Source organism: Coregonus clupeaformis, chromosome 25 (genome assembly GCF_020615455.1).
Source record: "Coregonus clupeaformis isolate EN_2021a chromosome 25, ASM2061545v1, whole genome shotgun sequence".
Taxonomy (NCBI): domain Eukaryota; kingdom Metazoa; phylum Chordata; class Actinopteri; order Salmoniformes; family Salmonidae; genus Coregonus; species Coregonus clupeaformis.
Window position 1 is genome coordinate 11,215,460 of NC_059216.1, and position 15,885 is coordinate 11,231,344.

At 43.8% G+C, this 15,885-nt stretch overlaps 1 protein-coding gene across 1 annotated transcript; it reads left to right on the forward strand.

Annotated features, from left to right (window-relative positions):
• The first annotated feature begins 6,371 nt into the window (after positions 1–6,371).
• si:dkey-248g15.3 (probable H/ACA ribonucleoprotein complex subunit 1) lies at positions 6,372–7,672 on the forward strand. The gene is made up of 5 exons (XM_041846956.2): positions 6,372–6,403; positions 6,558–6,608; positions 6,854–6,864; positions 6,951–6,977; positions 7,367–7,672. The coding sequence occupies exons 2-5, from the start codon at positions 6,596–6,598 to the stop codon at positions 7,556–7,558; spliced, it is 243 nt and encodes an 80-aa protein (XP_041702890.1). The 5' UTR covers positions 6,372–6,403; positions 6,558–6,595; the 3' UTR covers positions 7,559–7,672.
• The last annotated feature ends 8,213 nt before the right edge of the window (positions 7,673–15,885 follow it).

The window sequence follows — 15,885 nt, forward strand, 5'->3', positions numbered from 1 at the left end:
AAAGTAATTTGATATTTTGATATCCATTACATCTAGATATATAGTACTTATACATTGTGTTTTCAGTCATAACTATTATAGAACATGAGCTTTTAAACCCACCCCTCAGCTACTCTCAGTCCATCCCACCTACAGTATCTCTGTAAACCGCCCTCTTATGATTTCCATGTGCCATATATTTTTAACTGTGCTGTGATGTTTCACATACATATGCTCTCACCAAGTTATAAGACACATATGATTCTCAGAATGTTATGTGCTAGCTGGGTAAACTCTTTACTCTTTGACAACATGATTGGCAGTTGTCAATTCATACACTGGTTTTTGATGAGGAAGTTGTACTTCATGGATTCACAAAATTGCTGAAACATCAGCTGCTCTTTCCATTTCTGTTAAATCAACCTACTCCAATGCATTTGGAATTTTTCACCTCAAAATATATTTCTCTTTTTTAAAAGAGAGTTTTAAAGGTATTTCTGTTTAAACAAGGTTTGATGTTTGCTCTCAGGTTACAAGATGCCTAAGGCCAGGGCGTCTCAGCCATAACTCTATCCACCTCACCACACAGAAATGTAAATAGGTTCTCTCTCTCCTTCACTGCTTCTGTGGCGAGTAATTACGCCCTTCTCCTCTCAAGAGAACATTGCCTGGTTGATACCAAACTCCAAATCCTCCTTAAAGTTATAGTAAAGGCCTATACTCAAAATATTCTGTATATCAAATCAAGATCTGGTATCTGCATATACAGTGCATATCATAAGTATTCACTCCCCTTGGACTTTTCACATTTTGTTGAGTCACAAAGTGGGATTTAAATGGATACAATTTAAAAATGTTGTCACTGATCTACACAAAATACCTCATGTTAAAGCGAAAAGAAAATTCCCTTATTTTTTTAAACAAATTAATACAAAATAAACTGCTCACATGTCTTGGTTACCGCCTTTGTTATGGCAAGCCTAAATAAATTCAGGAGTGAAATAGTGCTTAATGTCACGGATTCTGCCGAGGCTGCTCCTCCTCCTGGCTCGGGCAGGCTTCGGCGTTCGTCGTCCCCGGAGTACTAGCTGCCACCGTTGGATGTTTTCGATAGTTGTTTGGTCTAGTCTTGTGTGTGCACCTGTTTCGTATTGAGTATTGATTATGTCACCTATAAGTTTCCCTTTTGGTTTGTTTGCAGTTGTGTGTAATTGTCCGCTTGTCCGTTCGGTGTCTCGTGTATGTTTAGTGTTTACGCATGTGTGCGTAATCGTTCGCCTCCTTTGTTTTTGAGGCCTTTGTTTTCCCTGTGCTTTATTGAGTAAAGACATTTTGGATTGAACCTCCTTGTCCTGCGCTTGACTCCACCACTGCATCCACATCCGAACTCTGACAGAATTACACACCATCTATGGAGTCAGCAGGAGCAGCGGCGGCGCCCGAGTCGCTGGAGGATCGGCTCAGCTGCCAGGACGCCAGGATCCAGCAACTCGGGTCAGCCATGCAAGAGGTGATGAACACCCTGCGCCGATGGGAGAGAGGAGGAGTGCCCACACCTCCTCCTACTGTACCACCACCATCGGCCAGTCCTCCCATACCAGCACCGGAATCCAGTGGGATTCGGCTCTCGCTCCCGAGGGCGTATGATGGCACCGCAGCCGGGTGTCAGGGGTTCCTCCTGCAGGTGGAACTCTACCTGGCTACCATACACCCGGCGCCCTCGGGATACGAGAGCGTTTCCGCCCTCATCTCCTGTCTCTCCGGCAAGGCGTTGGAGTGGGCCACGCCGAATGGAGGGAATAGACGCCGCCACCATCACCTACGCGGAGTTCTCCACGCCGCTTCAGGGCGGTTTTCGATCATCCACCTGAGGGTAAAGCGGCGGGGGAGCGTCTGTTCCACCTCCGACAGGGGAAGAGGAGCGCACAGGAGTTCGCCCTGGATTTCCGGACTCTAGCGGCGGATGCGGGGTGGAATGAGAGGGCCCTCATCGACCACTACCGATGTAGCCTGCGTGAGGACGTTCGTCGAGAGCTGGCCTGCAGGGACACCAATCTATACTTCAACCAGTTGGTGGACATGTCCATCCGTCTAGATACCCTGCTGGCCACCCGCGGACGTCCCGAGTTGGGGCCGTCCATTCCATCCTCCAGCGCCTCCGAGCCGATCCCTATGGAGCTCGGAGGTGCTGGCGCTAGAGGGAGGAGGAGGAGAGAGAGCCCGAGGGAGGCCAGGTGGAACATGTTCCTGACCCGGTTTGTTTTTAAGATCACGTACATCCCAGGGTCCCAGAACGGTAAGGCAGACGCCCTGTCCTGGCGGTATGACACAGAGGAGAGGTCCATTGAGCCCACTCCCATACTGCCGGAGTCTTGTTTGGTGGCACCGGTGGTATGGGAGGTCGATGCGGAAATTGAGCGGGCGTTACGCACCGACCCTACTCCCCCAGAGTGTCCAGTGGGTCGGACGTACGTGCCGCTCGAGGTCCGTGATCGACTCATTTATTGGGCTCATACGTCCCCCTCCTCTGGACATCCAGGTATCGGCCGGACAGTGCACTGCCTTAGTGTTAAATACTGGTGGCCAACATTGGCTAAGGACGTGAGGGTTTATGTCTCCTCCTGCTCAGTGTGCGCCCAGTGTAAGGCGCCTAGACACCTGCCCAGAGGGAAGTTACAACCCCTGCCCATTCCACAACGGCCGTGGTCTCACCTCTCGGTGGACTTTGTCACGGACCTTCCCCCCTCCCAGGGGAACACCACTATTCTGGTCGTTGTGGATCGGTTCTCTAAGGCATGTCGTCTCATTCCTATGCCGGGTCTCCCTACTGCCCTACAGACCGCTGAGGCTTTGTTCACTCACGTCTTCCGGCACTACGGGGTTCCCGAGGATATAGTGTCTGATCGGGGTCCCCAGTTCACCTCTAGAGTCTGGAGGGCGTTCATGGAACGCTTGGGGGTCTCGGTTAGCCTTACCTCGGGTTGCCACCCGGAGAGTAATGGGCAGGTGGAGAGAGTAAACCAGGATGTGGGTAGGTTTCTGAGATCCTATTGCCAGGGCCGGCCGGAGGAGTGGTCGGGGTATATCCCCTGGGCAGAGATGGCTCAGAACTCTCTCCGCCACTCCTCTACTAACCTGACCCCTTTTCAGTGTGTGTTGGGTTATCAGCCGGTTCTGGCACCATGGCATCAGAGCCAGATCGAGGCTCCTGCGGTGGATGAGTGGTTTCGGCGCTCGGAGGAGACGTGGAACGCTGCCCACGTCCATCTGCAGCGGGCCATCCGCAGGCAGAAGGCGAGCGCCGACCTCCACCGCAGTGAGGGCCCAGTCTACGCCCCGGGAGATCGAGTCTGGCTCTCGACTCGAAACCTGCCCCTTCGCCTGCCCTGCCGGAAGCTTGGTCTGCGGTTTGTAGGGCCATTTAAAGTCCTGAGGAGATTGAATGAGGTGTGTTACAGGTTGCAACTGCCTAATAACTATCGCATTAACCCCTCATTCCATGTGTCTCTCCTCAGGCCGGTGGTAGCTGGTCCACTCCAGGAGAGTGAGATAAGAGAGACCCCTCCGCCCCCACTGGACATCGAGGGGGCCCCGGCGTACTCAGTCCGGTCCATCATGGATTCGAGACGTCGGATGGGGGGTCTACAATATCTCGTGGAGTGGGAGGGGTATGGTCCGGAGGATCGGTGCTGGGTGCCTAGGAGGGACATTCTAGATCCATCCCTCCTGACGGAGTTCCATCGTAGTCATCCTACGCGCCCTGCTCCACGTCCTCCTGGCCGTCCCCGAGGCCGGGGTCGGCAGGGGGGGGTACTGTCACGGATTCTGCCGAGGCTGCTCCTCCTCCTGGCTCGGGCAGGCTTCGGCGTTCGTTGTCCCCGGAGTACTAGCTGCCACCGTTGGATGTTTTCGATAGTTGTTTGGTCTAGTCTTGTGTGTGCACCTGTTTCGTATTGAGTATTGATTATGTCACCTATAAGTTTCCCTTTTGGTTTGTTTGCAGTTGTGTGTAATTGTCCGCTTGTCCGTTCGGTGTCTCGTGTATGTTTAGTGTTTACGCGTGTGTGCGTAATCGTTCGCCTCCTTTGTTTTTGAGGCCTTTGTTTTCCCTGTGCTTTATTGAGTAAAGACATTTTGGATTGAACCTCCTTGTCCTGCGCTTGACTCCACCACTGCATCCACATCCGAACTCTGACACTTAACAAATCATATAAGCTGCATGGACTCACTCTATGTGCAATAATATGGGTTAACATAATTTGTGAATGACTACCCCATCTCTGTACCCCACACAATTATCTGTAAGGTCCCTCAGTCGAGTAGTGTATTTCAAGCACAGATTCAACCAAAGACCAGGGGGCTTCTCCAATGCCGTGCAAAGAAGGGCAACCATTGGTAGATGGGTAAAAAATAGCCAGACACTGAATATCCCTTTGAGCATGGTAAAGTTATTCATTAGACTTTAGATGGTGTATCAATACACCCAGTCACTACAAAGATACGGTCGTCCTTCCTAACTGACTTGCCAGCAGAGGAAGGAAACCACTCTAGGATTTGAGGCCAATGGTGATTTTAAAACATTAACAGAGTTTAACGGCTGTGATAGGAGAAAACTGAGGAGGGATCAGAAACATTGTAGTTACTCCACAATACTAACCTAAATGAAAAGGAAGCCTGTACCGAATAAAAAATATTCCAAAAACATGCATCCTGTTTGCAACAAGGCACTAAACAAGTAATGCTGCAGAAACGTGCCAAAGGAATGAACTTTTTGTCCTCAATACAAAGTGTTATGTTTGGGGCAAATCCAACACAACACATCACTGAGTACTACTCTCCATATTTTTAAGCATGGTGGTGGCTGCATCATGTTATGGGTATGCTTGGCATCGGCAAGGACTAGGGAGTTTTTTAGGATAAAAAGAAACAGAATGGAATTAACCATAGGCAAAATCCTAGAGGAAAACCTGGAGCAGTCTGCTTTCAACCAGACACTGGGAGACAAATTAACCTTTCAGCAGGACAATAACCAAAAACAAAAGGCCAAATCTACACTGCAGTTGCTTACCGAGAAGACAGTGAATGTTCCTGAGTGGCCTAGTTACTGTTTTGACTTAAATCTGCTTTAAAATACACTACATCACCAAAAGTATGTGGACAGCTGTTCGTCGAACATCTCATTCCAAAATCCTGGGCATTAATATGGAGTTGGTCCCCCCTTTGCTGCTATAACAGCCTCCACTCTTCTGGGAAGGCTTTACATTACATGTTGGAACATTGCTGCAGGGACTTGCTTCCATTCAGCCACAAGATAATTAGTGAGGTCGGGCACTGATGTTGGGCGATTAGGCCTGGCTCGCAGCCGGCGTTCCAATTCATCCCAAAGGTGTTCGATGGGGTTGAGGTGAGGGCTCTGTGCAGGCCAGTCAAGTTCTTCCACACCGATCTCGACAAACCATTTCTGTATGGACCTCACTTTGTGCACGGGGGCATTGTCATCCTGAAACAGGAAAGGGGCTTCCCCAAACTGTTGACACAAAGTTGGAAGAACAGAATCGTCTAGAATGTATTTGTACGCTGTAGAGTTAAGATTTCCCTTCACTGGAACTAAGGAGCCTGAACCCGTTCTGTGAGCTTGTGTGGCCTACCACTTTGCAGCTGAGCTGTTGTTGCTCCTAGACGTTTCCACTACACAATAACAGCACTTACAGTTGACCGGGGCAGCTCTAGCAGGGCAGAAATTTGACAAACTGACTTGTTGGAAAGGTGGCATCCTATGAAGGTGCCACATTGAAAGTCACTGAGCTCTTCAGTACGGGCCATTCTACTGCTAATGTCTATGGAGATTGCATGGCTGTGTGCTCGATTTTATACACCTGTCAGCGACGGGTGTAGCTGAAATAGCCGAATCCACTAATTTGAAGGGGTGTCCACATACTTTTGGACATGTAGTGTATCGAGAAAATAACGTTGTTTGTCAAGTTCCTTAAATGTGCTAAGAATGTTCCAAAGTCAAACAGCTATCCTGCACCATTCCCAGAAAATTGTGGGAAGGTGGTATGGAAAATAACCATAGGAAAACTACACTCTCACCAAGCTCTATGAAACAAAGCTGGGTAGATTGCTTCATTCATCATCAATCTTCAGGTTTGACATAATTATGATGTCCTTGTTTTGTCTTTGTTTTTAACCGCCTCGTTATTAACTGTGAGTATCATTACCATGCCAATATTTGGGGTGTTACCCTCAAACATTCACTCATTGTCACCCATCGTCTAATTTCTCCGCCCTACTTTACCTGTCCGACAACAAACGCCTTTCCACCTGTAATCCAAAGGACTGGGTGTGGCTTTTACATACTCTACGCTCTTATAAATAGACTGGAAATACAGTTTATGTACAGTCCTTCAACTTCCAGTACCAGGTGAGGCTTGCTTTAATGTGTAAATGGATGTGTTCTTATGCAATTCTTGTTTATATGCCGAACCTAACGGTGATATTTACAAGGATAAGAAAATACCGGATTATAATTTGATATACTGATTATTTGGGATATATACTATTAATTTGTCCAACAGTCTATTTTCAGTGCCAACCCTTGTCTGAGAAAGTAAAAATGAGTGATCCAGGTAAGTGTTGAAATTGTTCACTTAATGTACTGTATTATGTGCACTGGGGTTTTAATTATTATGTAGTTATTATGTAGTTTCCCAATTCAACCCTGAAATTGAGAATATATTGCATTGACGATTTCAAGGAGTGAATAGACTAGTATGGCCTATACTGGCTTTCTCAACGCTTACTGGGAAACAATGACAATGCATTCCTCTATTATTTGAATAACTTCAAAATATTCCTTACTTTTTATCCACAGCAAAGACACCGGTAAGTCAGTTAACTTACTTTTAAAATACAGAAAATGCCTTCAGACTTGTGTGCTATGTGTGAGACATAATGTGTTGTTGTTGCAGGTGGAGCCCGCCGCTGGGTCTGATGACGTAAGTTATCCGCATTATTTGTCTATCACTGCTTAAATCACTTTAGCAAATCAAGCGAAGTAAAGAACAAAACCATTTTCTAGCTTGCTATATCTTAGTGTTGTCCTGGGGGGATGTAAACAGAATACTGTCTATGTTTCACAGGGCTCCGGAGGAGGGCAAAGGAGAGTTAGGAGGCTTACAAAATAATAGTTAATACACATTGTAACGTGTTAACATTCATATCGTTTCGGAAACCCCTCCACACAAAAAAAAAATGGAATGTAGATTTTCACATGCCAAGGTAATGGGTGTAATGGTTGACACAATTGAAGGGAAGACATTTCCATTCATAAAGGAAAGGTTTTCCGAAACCAATAGGTGAGTAATGTTATTTTTGTCATTTCCAGGGAAAGAAGGGAAAAGGTGGAAAAGGCCATGCGCATGGAAAAGGAGGCGAGCATGGAGGAGATCATGGAGGCGACCATAAAGGAAAAGCAGGAGACCACGGAGGAAAAGGAGGAGACCACGGAGGAAAAGGAGGAGACCACGGAGGAAAAGGAGGAGACCACGGAGGAAAGGGAGGTCGTGGCGGACATTAAAGATTGACTCATACTACCTTTGCATCTGTTGTCATCACTGTAATTATTTAAAAAATGTTGAGCGATTTATTAAAGTTTACAAATCTATAATAAAACCTACTTATAAAACAGCCACACCATTGTAACACTTCAAGCTAATAATCATGCAATGCAATGAACATTTTACAAGTTACATTTTTTACATTTCACCATATGTCAGAGGCGTCGAGATACTACCATAGTACACCATTCCTGTGTAGCCTATGCTAGACCACCAGATCAAACACCACCCTTATCCTTTTACTCGCATACAGAACATTAACCAACAGGGTAGTAATAAACCCGGCACAATGATCCAGTATGTTTAACCATTGTTATCAATCATTTCCATGTGAGCGTCCACACAACATAAAAAAAAAAAAAAAAGTACGTTTCCATCCAACCTTTTAACGCGCGTAAAAGTAGGCCAACTTGTCGGATAATTTTTTTTTCGCAACAGGCATGATGGAAAGCAAATCTTGGTAAACTTTCCAAATGTCGACAAAACAAAATACAAGGTGGGATCTTTTTGTTTCGGTAAAATGTATTATGCGAGAAATGGCGGTGGAAACGCTTGTATGCCCAAATATTGATATAATATATTGAAGTAAACTGGGAGTCACGACTGTCACGTGATGACATGTTGCGTGGTCCTCCCACTACGACTCCGGAAGACAGACAGTTTATTAGGCTACCACAATTAAATAAATTATGAACTTCACAAGGTGGTGAAAGTGCAAAGTGATGAGCTTGATGCCCCTTTCCAATAAATATCGAGGGTCTTATTCTGGTGAGATGATGATCGATGCATGGCTGCCGTTTGACAAATTAAAATAATCTCGCTCTTTTGTTCATAATAATGTCATCATGTACGCTATACCCCCACACTGTATCTGCAAACTGTTGTCTAGAGCGCACGTGCCAATACCAGAGTGATGCACAATTTTTTGTGTGACAAAACCGTCAGTTGAAAATACGATGGAAACATTTTAACTTGTATTTTTTTATTCGGTGCATTGGAATTCAACTGCAAAAATATGTTTAGTGCACTACGTCTTCACGCAGATACTTTTATCAGCAACAAGTCAATTTGATGGAAACATTTCTCTGGTGGGAAAATGCGCATATTTTATTTTAAAGGATATATATATTTGTTTTTATCTGTCGCCAACCTGGCTAGTTTTCAACATAAAGCCAACAACATAGCCTATTATTCCTTCATGAATCATTAGATGATGGGTGCGTTCCACAGCTAATGCCGCATTCAAAAAAACTGGGAACTCGAAAATCTCAGACTTCCGACCTTAGTGCGTTCAAGACAACTGGGAATTCAGAAAAAAAACGAGCTCAGACTGGGAAAAATAATTTTGAATGGTCATCCAACTCGGAATTCCAAGTCGGAAATTCAGGCCTCTTTCTAAAGCTCTGAATTTCTGACCTGAAGATCACTGGGAACTGGGAAAAATATGACGTCAAATCATGACATCAGCGATCTTCAGGTCAGAAAGTCAGTGCTTTAGAAAGAGGCCCGAATTCCCAAATTGGATGACCGTTCAAACTGATTACAGGATCAAAATGTCCAGAAAAAAATAACTTTCTTCTGAAACTCGTCAGTCTATTCTTGTTCTGAGAAATGAAGGCTATTCCATGCGAGAAATTGCCAAGAAACTGAAGATCTCGTACAACGCTGTGTACTACTCCCTTCACAGAACAGCGCAAACTGGCTCTAACCAGAATAAAAAGAGGAGTGGAAGGCCCCAGTGCACAACTGAGCAAGAGGACAAATACATTAGAGTGTCTAGTTTGAGAAACAGACGCCTCACAGGTCCTCAACTGGCAGCTTCATTAAATAGTACCCGCAAAACACCAGTCTCAGCGTCAACAGTGAAGAGGCGACTCCGGGATGCTGACCTTCTAGGCAGAGTTTGAACGGTAGTGTGTATATATATATATATATATATATATATATATATATATATATATTAATTCAGTTGAATAAACAAAACATGACAAAAGGGTCTTGCACATGTCTATGTAAAAGTACAGTATAATAATCTGGATCACATTTTCAAGTTTCTCATTGCTATGGAAACAAGTCTTCCACAATCTGGGATGTTGCTTCACACAAACAATATGACAGAAATGCAAAAAGCTGCTCAAATATTATCCATCCATGATATCATAATATTTATAAAACATTCACAAAGATCAATGACAGATTAGCAACTATCTATACTATTGTACAGCAGATGCATTTATTTGTTCTTCCTCCATAGCATCTATTCCAATATGTAAAAAGCATTCTCACAAATTGCATTTTAGTCAATGTGTTTGACAATAACATTTAATATGATATCCTGCACTATAGGCCATGGTTGAGGCAACACATTCACCTGAATGTTTCTGCACCTTCTCTTCCTCTGAAAAATGATTCACCCCATCATTACTGGGACCACTATAGGTCTCTATGGGATCAGGGTTACCAGCATCTCATACACCTGCTTCAGTCAATGTTCAGGATATGTTTTTGGTTCCATTTTATCAGTTATAGGGGCATGGTTTTCGTAAGCCTTGGTTTCTTTATCTGTTTCTATGGTATCTCCGACCTCACTGTTCTCTGACTTCATGGCTCTCACAGTCACATCCACACTCACTGTTAGTGTCTCAGAGAAATGCCCCTTGACCTTCCTGACAACATCTAGGGGATGTGGATTAGGGTTCATGAGCTCAGTTATATAATCGGCATGTCTGTTAGCCAGGACTATAGTCTCCTCCTCAATGTATTCCTGTGCACCTCCAATACGCTCATGGAAGAAAGGAGAGGGCTTTTTGGTTCTGTGCCTCCAGAGATTCCCAGTCCTTTTCTTGAATGGAATTAAACAAGGAGAATGAACTTGTAGAGACATCTGTTCTTGCTTTGTTTTTGAATGGTCCTTTATGAGCCTTTTGAAGATTCTCCAGGTTTTAACTTTTAACTTTTCCTCCTTCCCTTCGATCGCTGGAGTGTCATGGTTGGAGCGATTGTTAACTTTATTTTCACAAGTTACACTGTAAATTGCAGTTGGTTGAACCGCAAAGTCAGAGTCTCTGGTTTGCTTGTTGAAAAATGTGATATCATGACCTTCTTCCTTCTCACCAGCTCTCTTCCGCCACCTTCTAATGCAGATGAGAGATGGAGAGAAACATCGCCTCCAACGCTTCCTTAAGTCTTGTTTCTGCCTCTTTTGGCCTACATAATCAGCTTTTACATCACTTTGTATGAAAGTTGTCTTTGTTGTTCCCCTAGGGTTTTCTAGTGTTACCGGCTCGTCTTGTGAATCAGGTTTCTGAGGGCTCTTGGTGGTAAATTTCAGTGGAACCTCTTCAATGACTGTGTCCTGGCAGCCAGGCATGGCGTCTTCCTTGGTGCCATTGCTGTCCCCTGATCCCTTCTGTCCCCAAGCCCAAGTCTTTCCCTTCCTCTCCATGTCAATGCTAGTCTTTGATTTACCAAGGAGTCGTCGTGGAGGACCCGTCAGCTTTCTACTCAGACCCACTTTTCCCTGAGCATGTCCAATCGAAGCCTCTTTGACTGACATGGTTGATTTATTATCAGACCAGCTCTTCAGTTATTTATCTTCCAGAGGAAGCTGGATGTGTCAAAACATTACACAACCGTGACACCGGAGGACAAAATCCTTAATGACCTTCATAGGGCTGATATCCTGCCAGAATAAAACACACACATTGAGGAATTAAAAAGTGTGAAGAATTGTGCAATCAATATAATTTTGCTGGTGCAACAGTAGTAAGTGTATTTTGAGGCATACATATCAGATACAGTAGTTGAAAGGACACATACCATTCTCAAGTACAACAAATGGCTTTGAAATTCCTCTTATCTGCAGAACCACAATATTCATCACTATTACGGTTCCTGACTTTCAAGGTATTTCTTGTCTCAACTGACAGCTGGGCACTTTTGAGACGAATTATGCCAATTAGATAATTTTGACCCAATATTAGTTGTCTATTTTTACGTTTAGAGGCTGTTATTACGTTTACATTTGTTAGGCTAATAATGAAGAAATTAAAGATGAAAAGGTAACAATCAGGTAAAGGCATTGAGCAAAAAAATAAAAAAATAGCACCTCACTCTTCAAAGAGTTGCATATCCTAATGAATTGCAATTAAATTGAATCTACGCAAATGGTCGAATAAAGCAATCAAAATACAACTCAGATGTAAAAATTCATGTTTTACTTACTGTTTGTAAAACTCTGTAGCACAATATTTTTGAATTCCTCAATGCCATGAGATACATGGTGGCACAATACCCCAAGAGGTCTTGACAGCGCGTGCTTATTTCCAACTCGTTGTCCATGCACAACTGTCCAAGGAGCCCTGTCATACCTCGGCAAATGGAGCAGCATCCTACCCCGTTTCCATAGTGACGCATTGATTGACATGAATCACAGTGATATAGATATTGTTGTCCTGCCCACTGTTTTCAGTTATCACAAATTGTCACCAGAACATAAATGATGCACCAAGACCCTCCCTTTGAGCTCTGATTGATTTCAGTCAGTCAGTGTATGGTATATTATGAATCCCTTTGTTTATAATGAACACAATAGCAGTGAAATAGAGGTGGTAGTGTTGGGAGTTAAGAGTACAGTGGTGTTAGTTTCTCCTGCTCTTCGAGTAGCATAATAAAACAGCAATGCTCCCTGGCGTTGATCCTGCATGTAGTTGTGCTGCTAGGCAGACGGCAGCCCCAGCAGGTGGTCCATGTCAGCCTCATATTAATCTCTAATGAATGGAGCTTCTCTGGGTCGCCAGTCACACAACTATTGCAGACTGGAACCTCAAACCCCCACACATAAATAATAAAAAGAAATGTATACATATACACAGTGAGGGAAAAAAGTATTTGATCCCCTGCTGATTTTGTACATTTGCCCACTGACAAAGAAATGATCAGTCTATAATTTGAATGGTAGGTTTATTTGAACAGTGAGAGACAGAATAACAACAAAAACATCCAGAAAGACATGTCAAAAATGTTATAAATTGATTTGCATTTTAAATGAGGGAAATAAGTATTTAACCCCCTCTCAATCAGAAAGATTTCTGGCTCCCAGGTGTCTTTTATACAGGTAACGAGCTGAGATTAGGAGCACACTCTTAAAGGGAGTGCTCCTAATCTCAGTTTGTTACCTGTATAAAAGTCACCTGTCCACAGAAGCAATCAATCAATCCGATTCCAAACTCTCCACCATGGCCAAGACCAAAGAGCTCTCCCAGGATGTCAGGGACAAGATTGTAGACCTACACAAGGCTGGAATGGGCTACAAGACCATCGCCAAGCAGCTTGGTGAGAAGGTGACAACAGTTGGTGCGATTATTCGCAAATGGAAGAAACACAAAATAACTGTCAATCTCCCTCGGCCTGGGGCTCCATGCAAGATCTCACCTCGTGGAGTTGCAATGATCATGAGAACAGTGAGGAATCAGCCCAGAACTACGCGGGAGGATCTTGTCAATGATCTCAAGGCAGCTGGGACCATAGTCACCAAGAAAACAATTGGTAACACACTACGCCGCGAAGGACTGAAATCCTGCAGCGCCCGCAAGGTCCCCCTGCTCAAGAAAGCACATATACAGGCCCGTCTGAAGTTTGCCAATGAACATCTGAATGATTCAGAGGAGAACTGGGTGAAAGTGTTGGGGTCAGATGAGACCAAAATGGAGCTCTTTGGCATCAACTCGCCGTGTTTGGAGGAGGAGGAATACAGGACAACTTCACCGCATCAGAGGGATGATGAACGGCGCCATGTACCGTCACATCTTGGGTGAGAACCTCCTTCCCTCAGCCAGGGCATTGAAAATGGGTCGTGGATGGGTATTCCTGCATGACAATGACCCAAAACACACGGCCAAGGCAACAGACCTTAATTCCATAGAAAATCTGTGGAGGGAGCTGAAAGGTACGAGTTGCCAAACATCAGCCTCGAAACCATAATGACTTGGAGAAGATCTGCAAAGAGGAGTGGGACAAAATCCCTCCTGAGATGTGTGCAAACCTGGTGGCCAACTACAAGAAACGTCTGACCTCTGTGATTGCCAACAAGGGTTTTGCCACCAAGTACTAAGTCATGTTTTGCAGAGGGGTCAAATACTTATTTCCCTCATTAAAATGCTAATCAATTTATAACATTTTTGACAAGCGTTTTTCTGGATTTTTTTTGTTGTTATTCTGTCTCTCACTGTTCAAATAAACCTACCATTAAAATTATAGACTGATCATGTCTTTGTCAGTGGGCAAACGTACAAAATCAGCAAGGGATCAAATACTTTTTTCCCCCTTCACTGTAGATACTTCTGTACCCGTTTCCTCCAGCATCTTCACAAGGTCCGTTGCTGTTGTTCTGGGATTGATTTGCACTTTTCGCACCAAAGTACGTTCATCTCTAGGAGACAGAACACGCCTCCTTCCTGAGCGGTATGACGGCTGCGTGGTCCCATGGTGTTTATACTTGCGTACTATTGTTTGTACAGATGAACGTGGTACCTTCAGGCGTTTGGAAATTGCTCCCAAGGATGAACCAGACTTGTGGAGGTCTACAAATATTTTTCTGAGGTCTTGGCTGACTGTGATTTTCCCATGATTTCAAGCAAAGAGGCACTGAGTTTGAAGGTAGGCCTTAAAATACATCCACAGGTACACCTCCAATTGACTCAAATGATGTCAATTAGCCTATCAGAAGCTTCTAAAACCATGACATAATTTTCTGGAATTTTCCAAGCTGTTTAAAGGCACAGTCAATTTAGTTTATGTAAACTTCTGACCCACTGGAATTGTGATACAGTGAATTATAAGTGAAATAATCGGTCTGTAAACAATTGTTGGAAAAATTACTTCTGTCATGCACAAAGTAGATGTCCTAACCGACTTGCCAAAACTATAGTTTGTTAACAAGAAATTTGTGGAGTGGTTGAAAAACAAGTTTTAATGACTCCAACCTAAGTGTATGTAAACTTCCGACTTCAACTGTATATACACATATACAAACTCACACACACACACACACACACCAGAACAAACCCATTTATAAAATCAGACAGTGAGGAGACACTGTCCATAGAGCAAATTAACTTGGTTTCAATTAGTAAGGTAATCAACTAAGGGCAGGAAATAATCAAACCCGTAGTTGGGAAATGCACTCAGAAAAATCACATAGCTCCTGTGCTATTCATTTAAAAAAAAGTGTGTTTCCAATTTTCCAATGAACAAAGACATTTGTTTTCGATTTAAAATAGTTTTTCCATTGAATCATTATTTTCTGATATAAAAGTCAGTCATTGATTAAGTAACATGCTCAAATTTCACAGAATCAATTAGTGTACAGTACTTTAACAGTATTAGTCATTGATCATTCTATATTAGAATATTGAACAAAGAAATGCAACAAGAACAAATTTGAAGAGACACAATTAGGACCAATCTTTAAACAACAAGGATGGTCAGTGCCACAGAACGTTTTACAAGGCAGCAATGTCAGAATTTGTTTTATTTTAAACATTGTTTTGAATCCAAACACTGTCCTTTACCAGCCCATGTGGCAGTACACACAAATCACACTGATAACCACCTGATTCATGATCTGAGACCTCCCTCTCCCCAGTGTCTCCTTACCATGTACAGTATTATCAGACAACACTGAACTTCTGGAGGGTCTGATACAGTAGCTCCTGGGAATATCTGTTTATGTTCAGAGGTGATTATTAAAAACATGCTCCGGTACTTTGGCGACTAAGAAAGTATATATTTTTTAACGTCCCACTTTGGCCTGTATGTGTCAATATGTAGTTCATACATGAATAATCTATGAGAAAAATTACTCTTTTAACTCAATTAGCCACGAAATCCCTAGTTTGAATGCAAATTTTCTGGAAGCTGTGCCGCGCCATTTTCCCTACATTTCCCCCGCACTTGGGACAGCACCCTAGCAATTCGAGTTCTAGCCAATTAGCTTCAGCCCCTCGCATTTGAGCGACAGCTAGCAAGAGGCCTGCCCAGCGTTATCAAATGAGTTTGCAGGGCGGGCCCAATGGCTCAGTGGACACGAGAGAGAGCAATGACGTGGTGCACATATGTGACATAGTAAACAATTTTCGGGGCCACTTTTGGCTCGTGAGTGCTACTTTCAGAGCTACTGGCTAAAAAGGTATACAAAAAGGTACCGGATAATCTCTTTAAATGAATGTAAACAGGCCATTTCCACCATCTACAATTCTAATACAGAGTAATCTCAGGGGACAAACCG

What these genes read in the sequence shown, in the direction of transcription:
- si:dkey-248g15.3 (XM_041846956.2), top strand. An exon ending in CCGCCGCTGGGTCTGATGAC is followed by an intron (nt 6,978 to 7,366) that starts GTAAGTTATCCG and finishes TGTCATTTCCAG; the next exon opens with GGAAAGAAGGGAAAAGGTGG.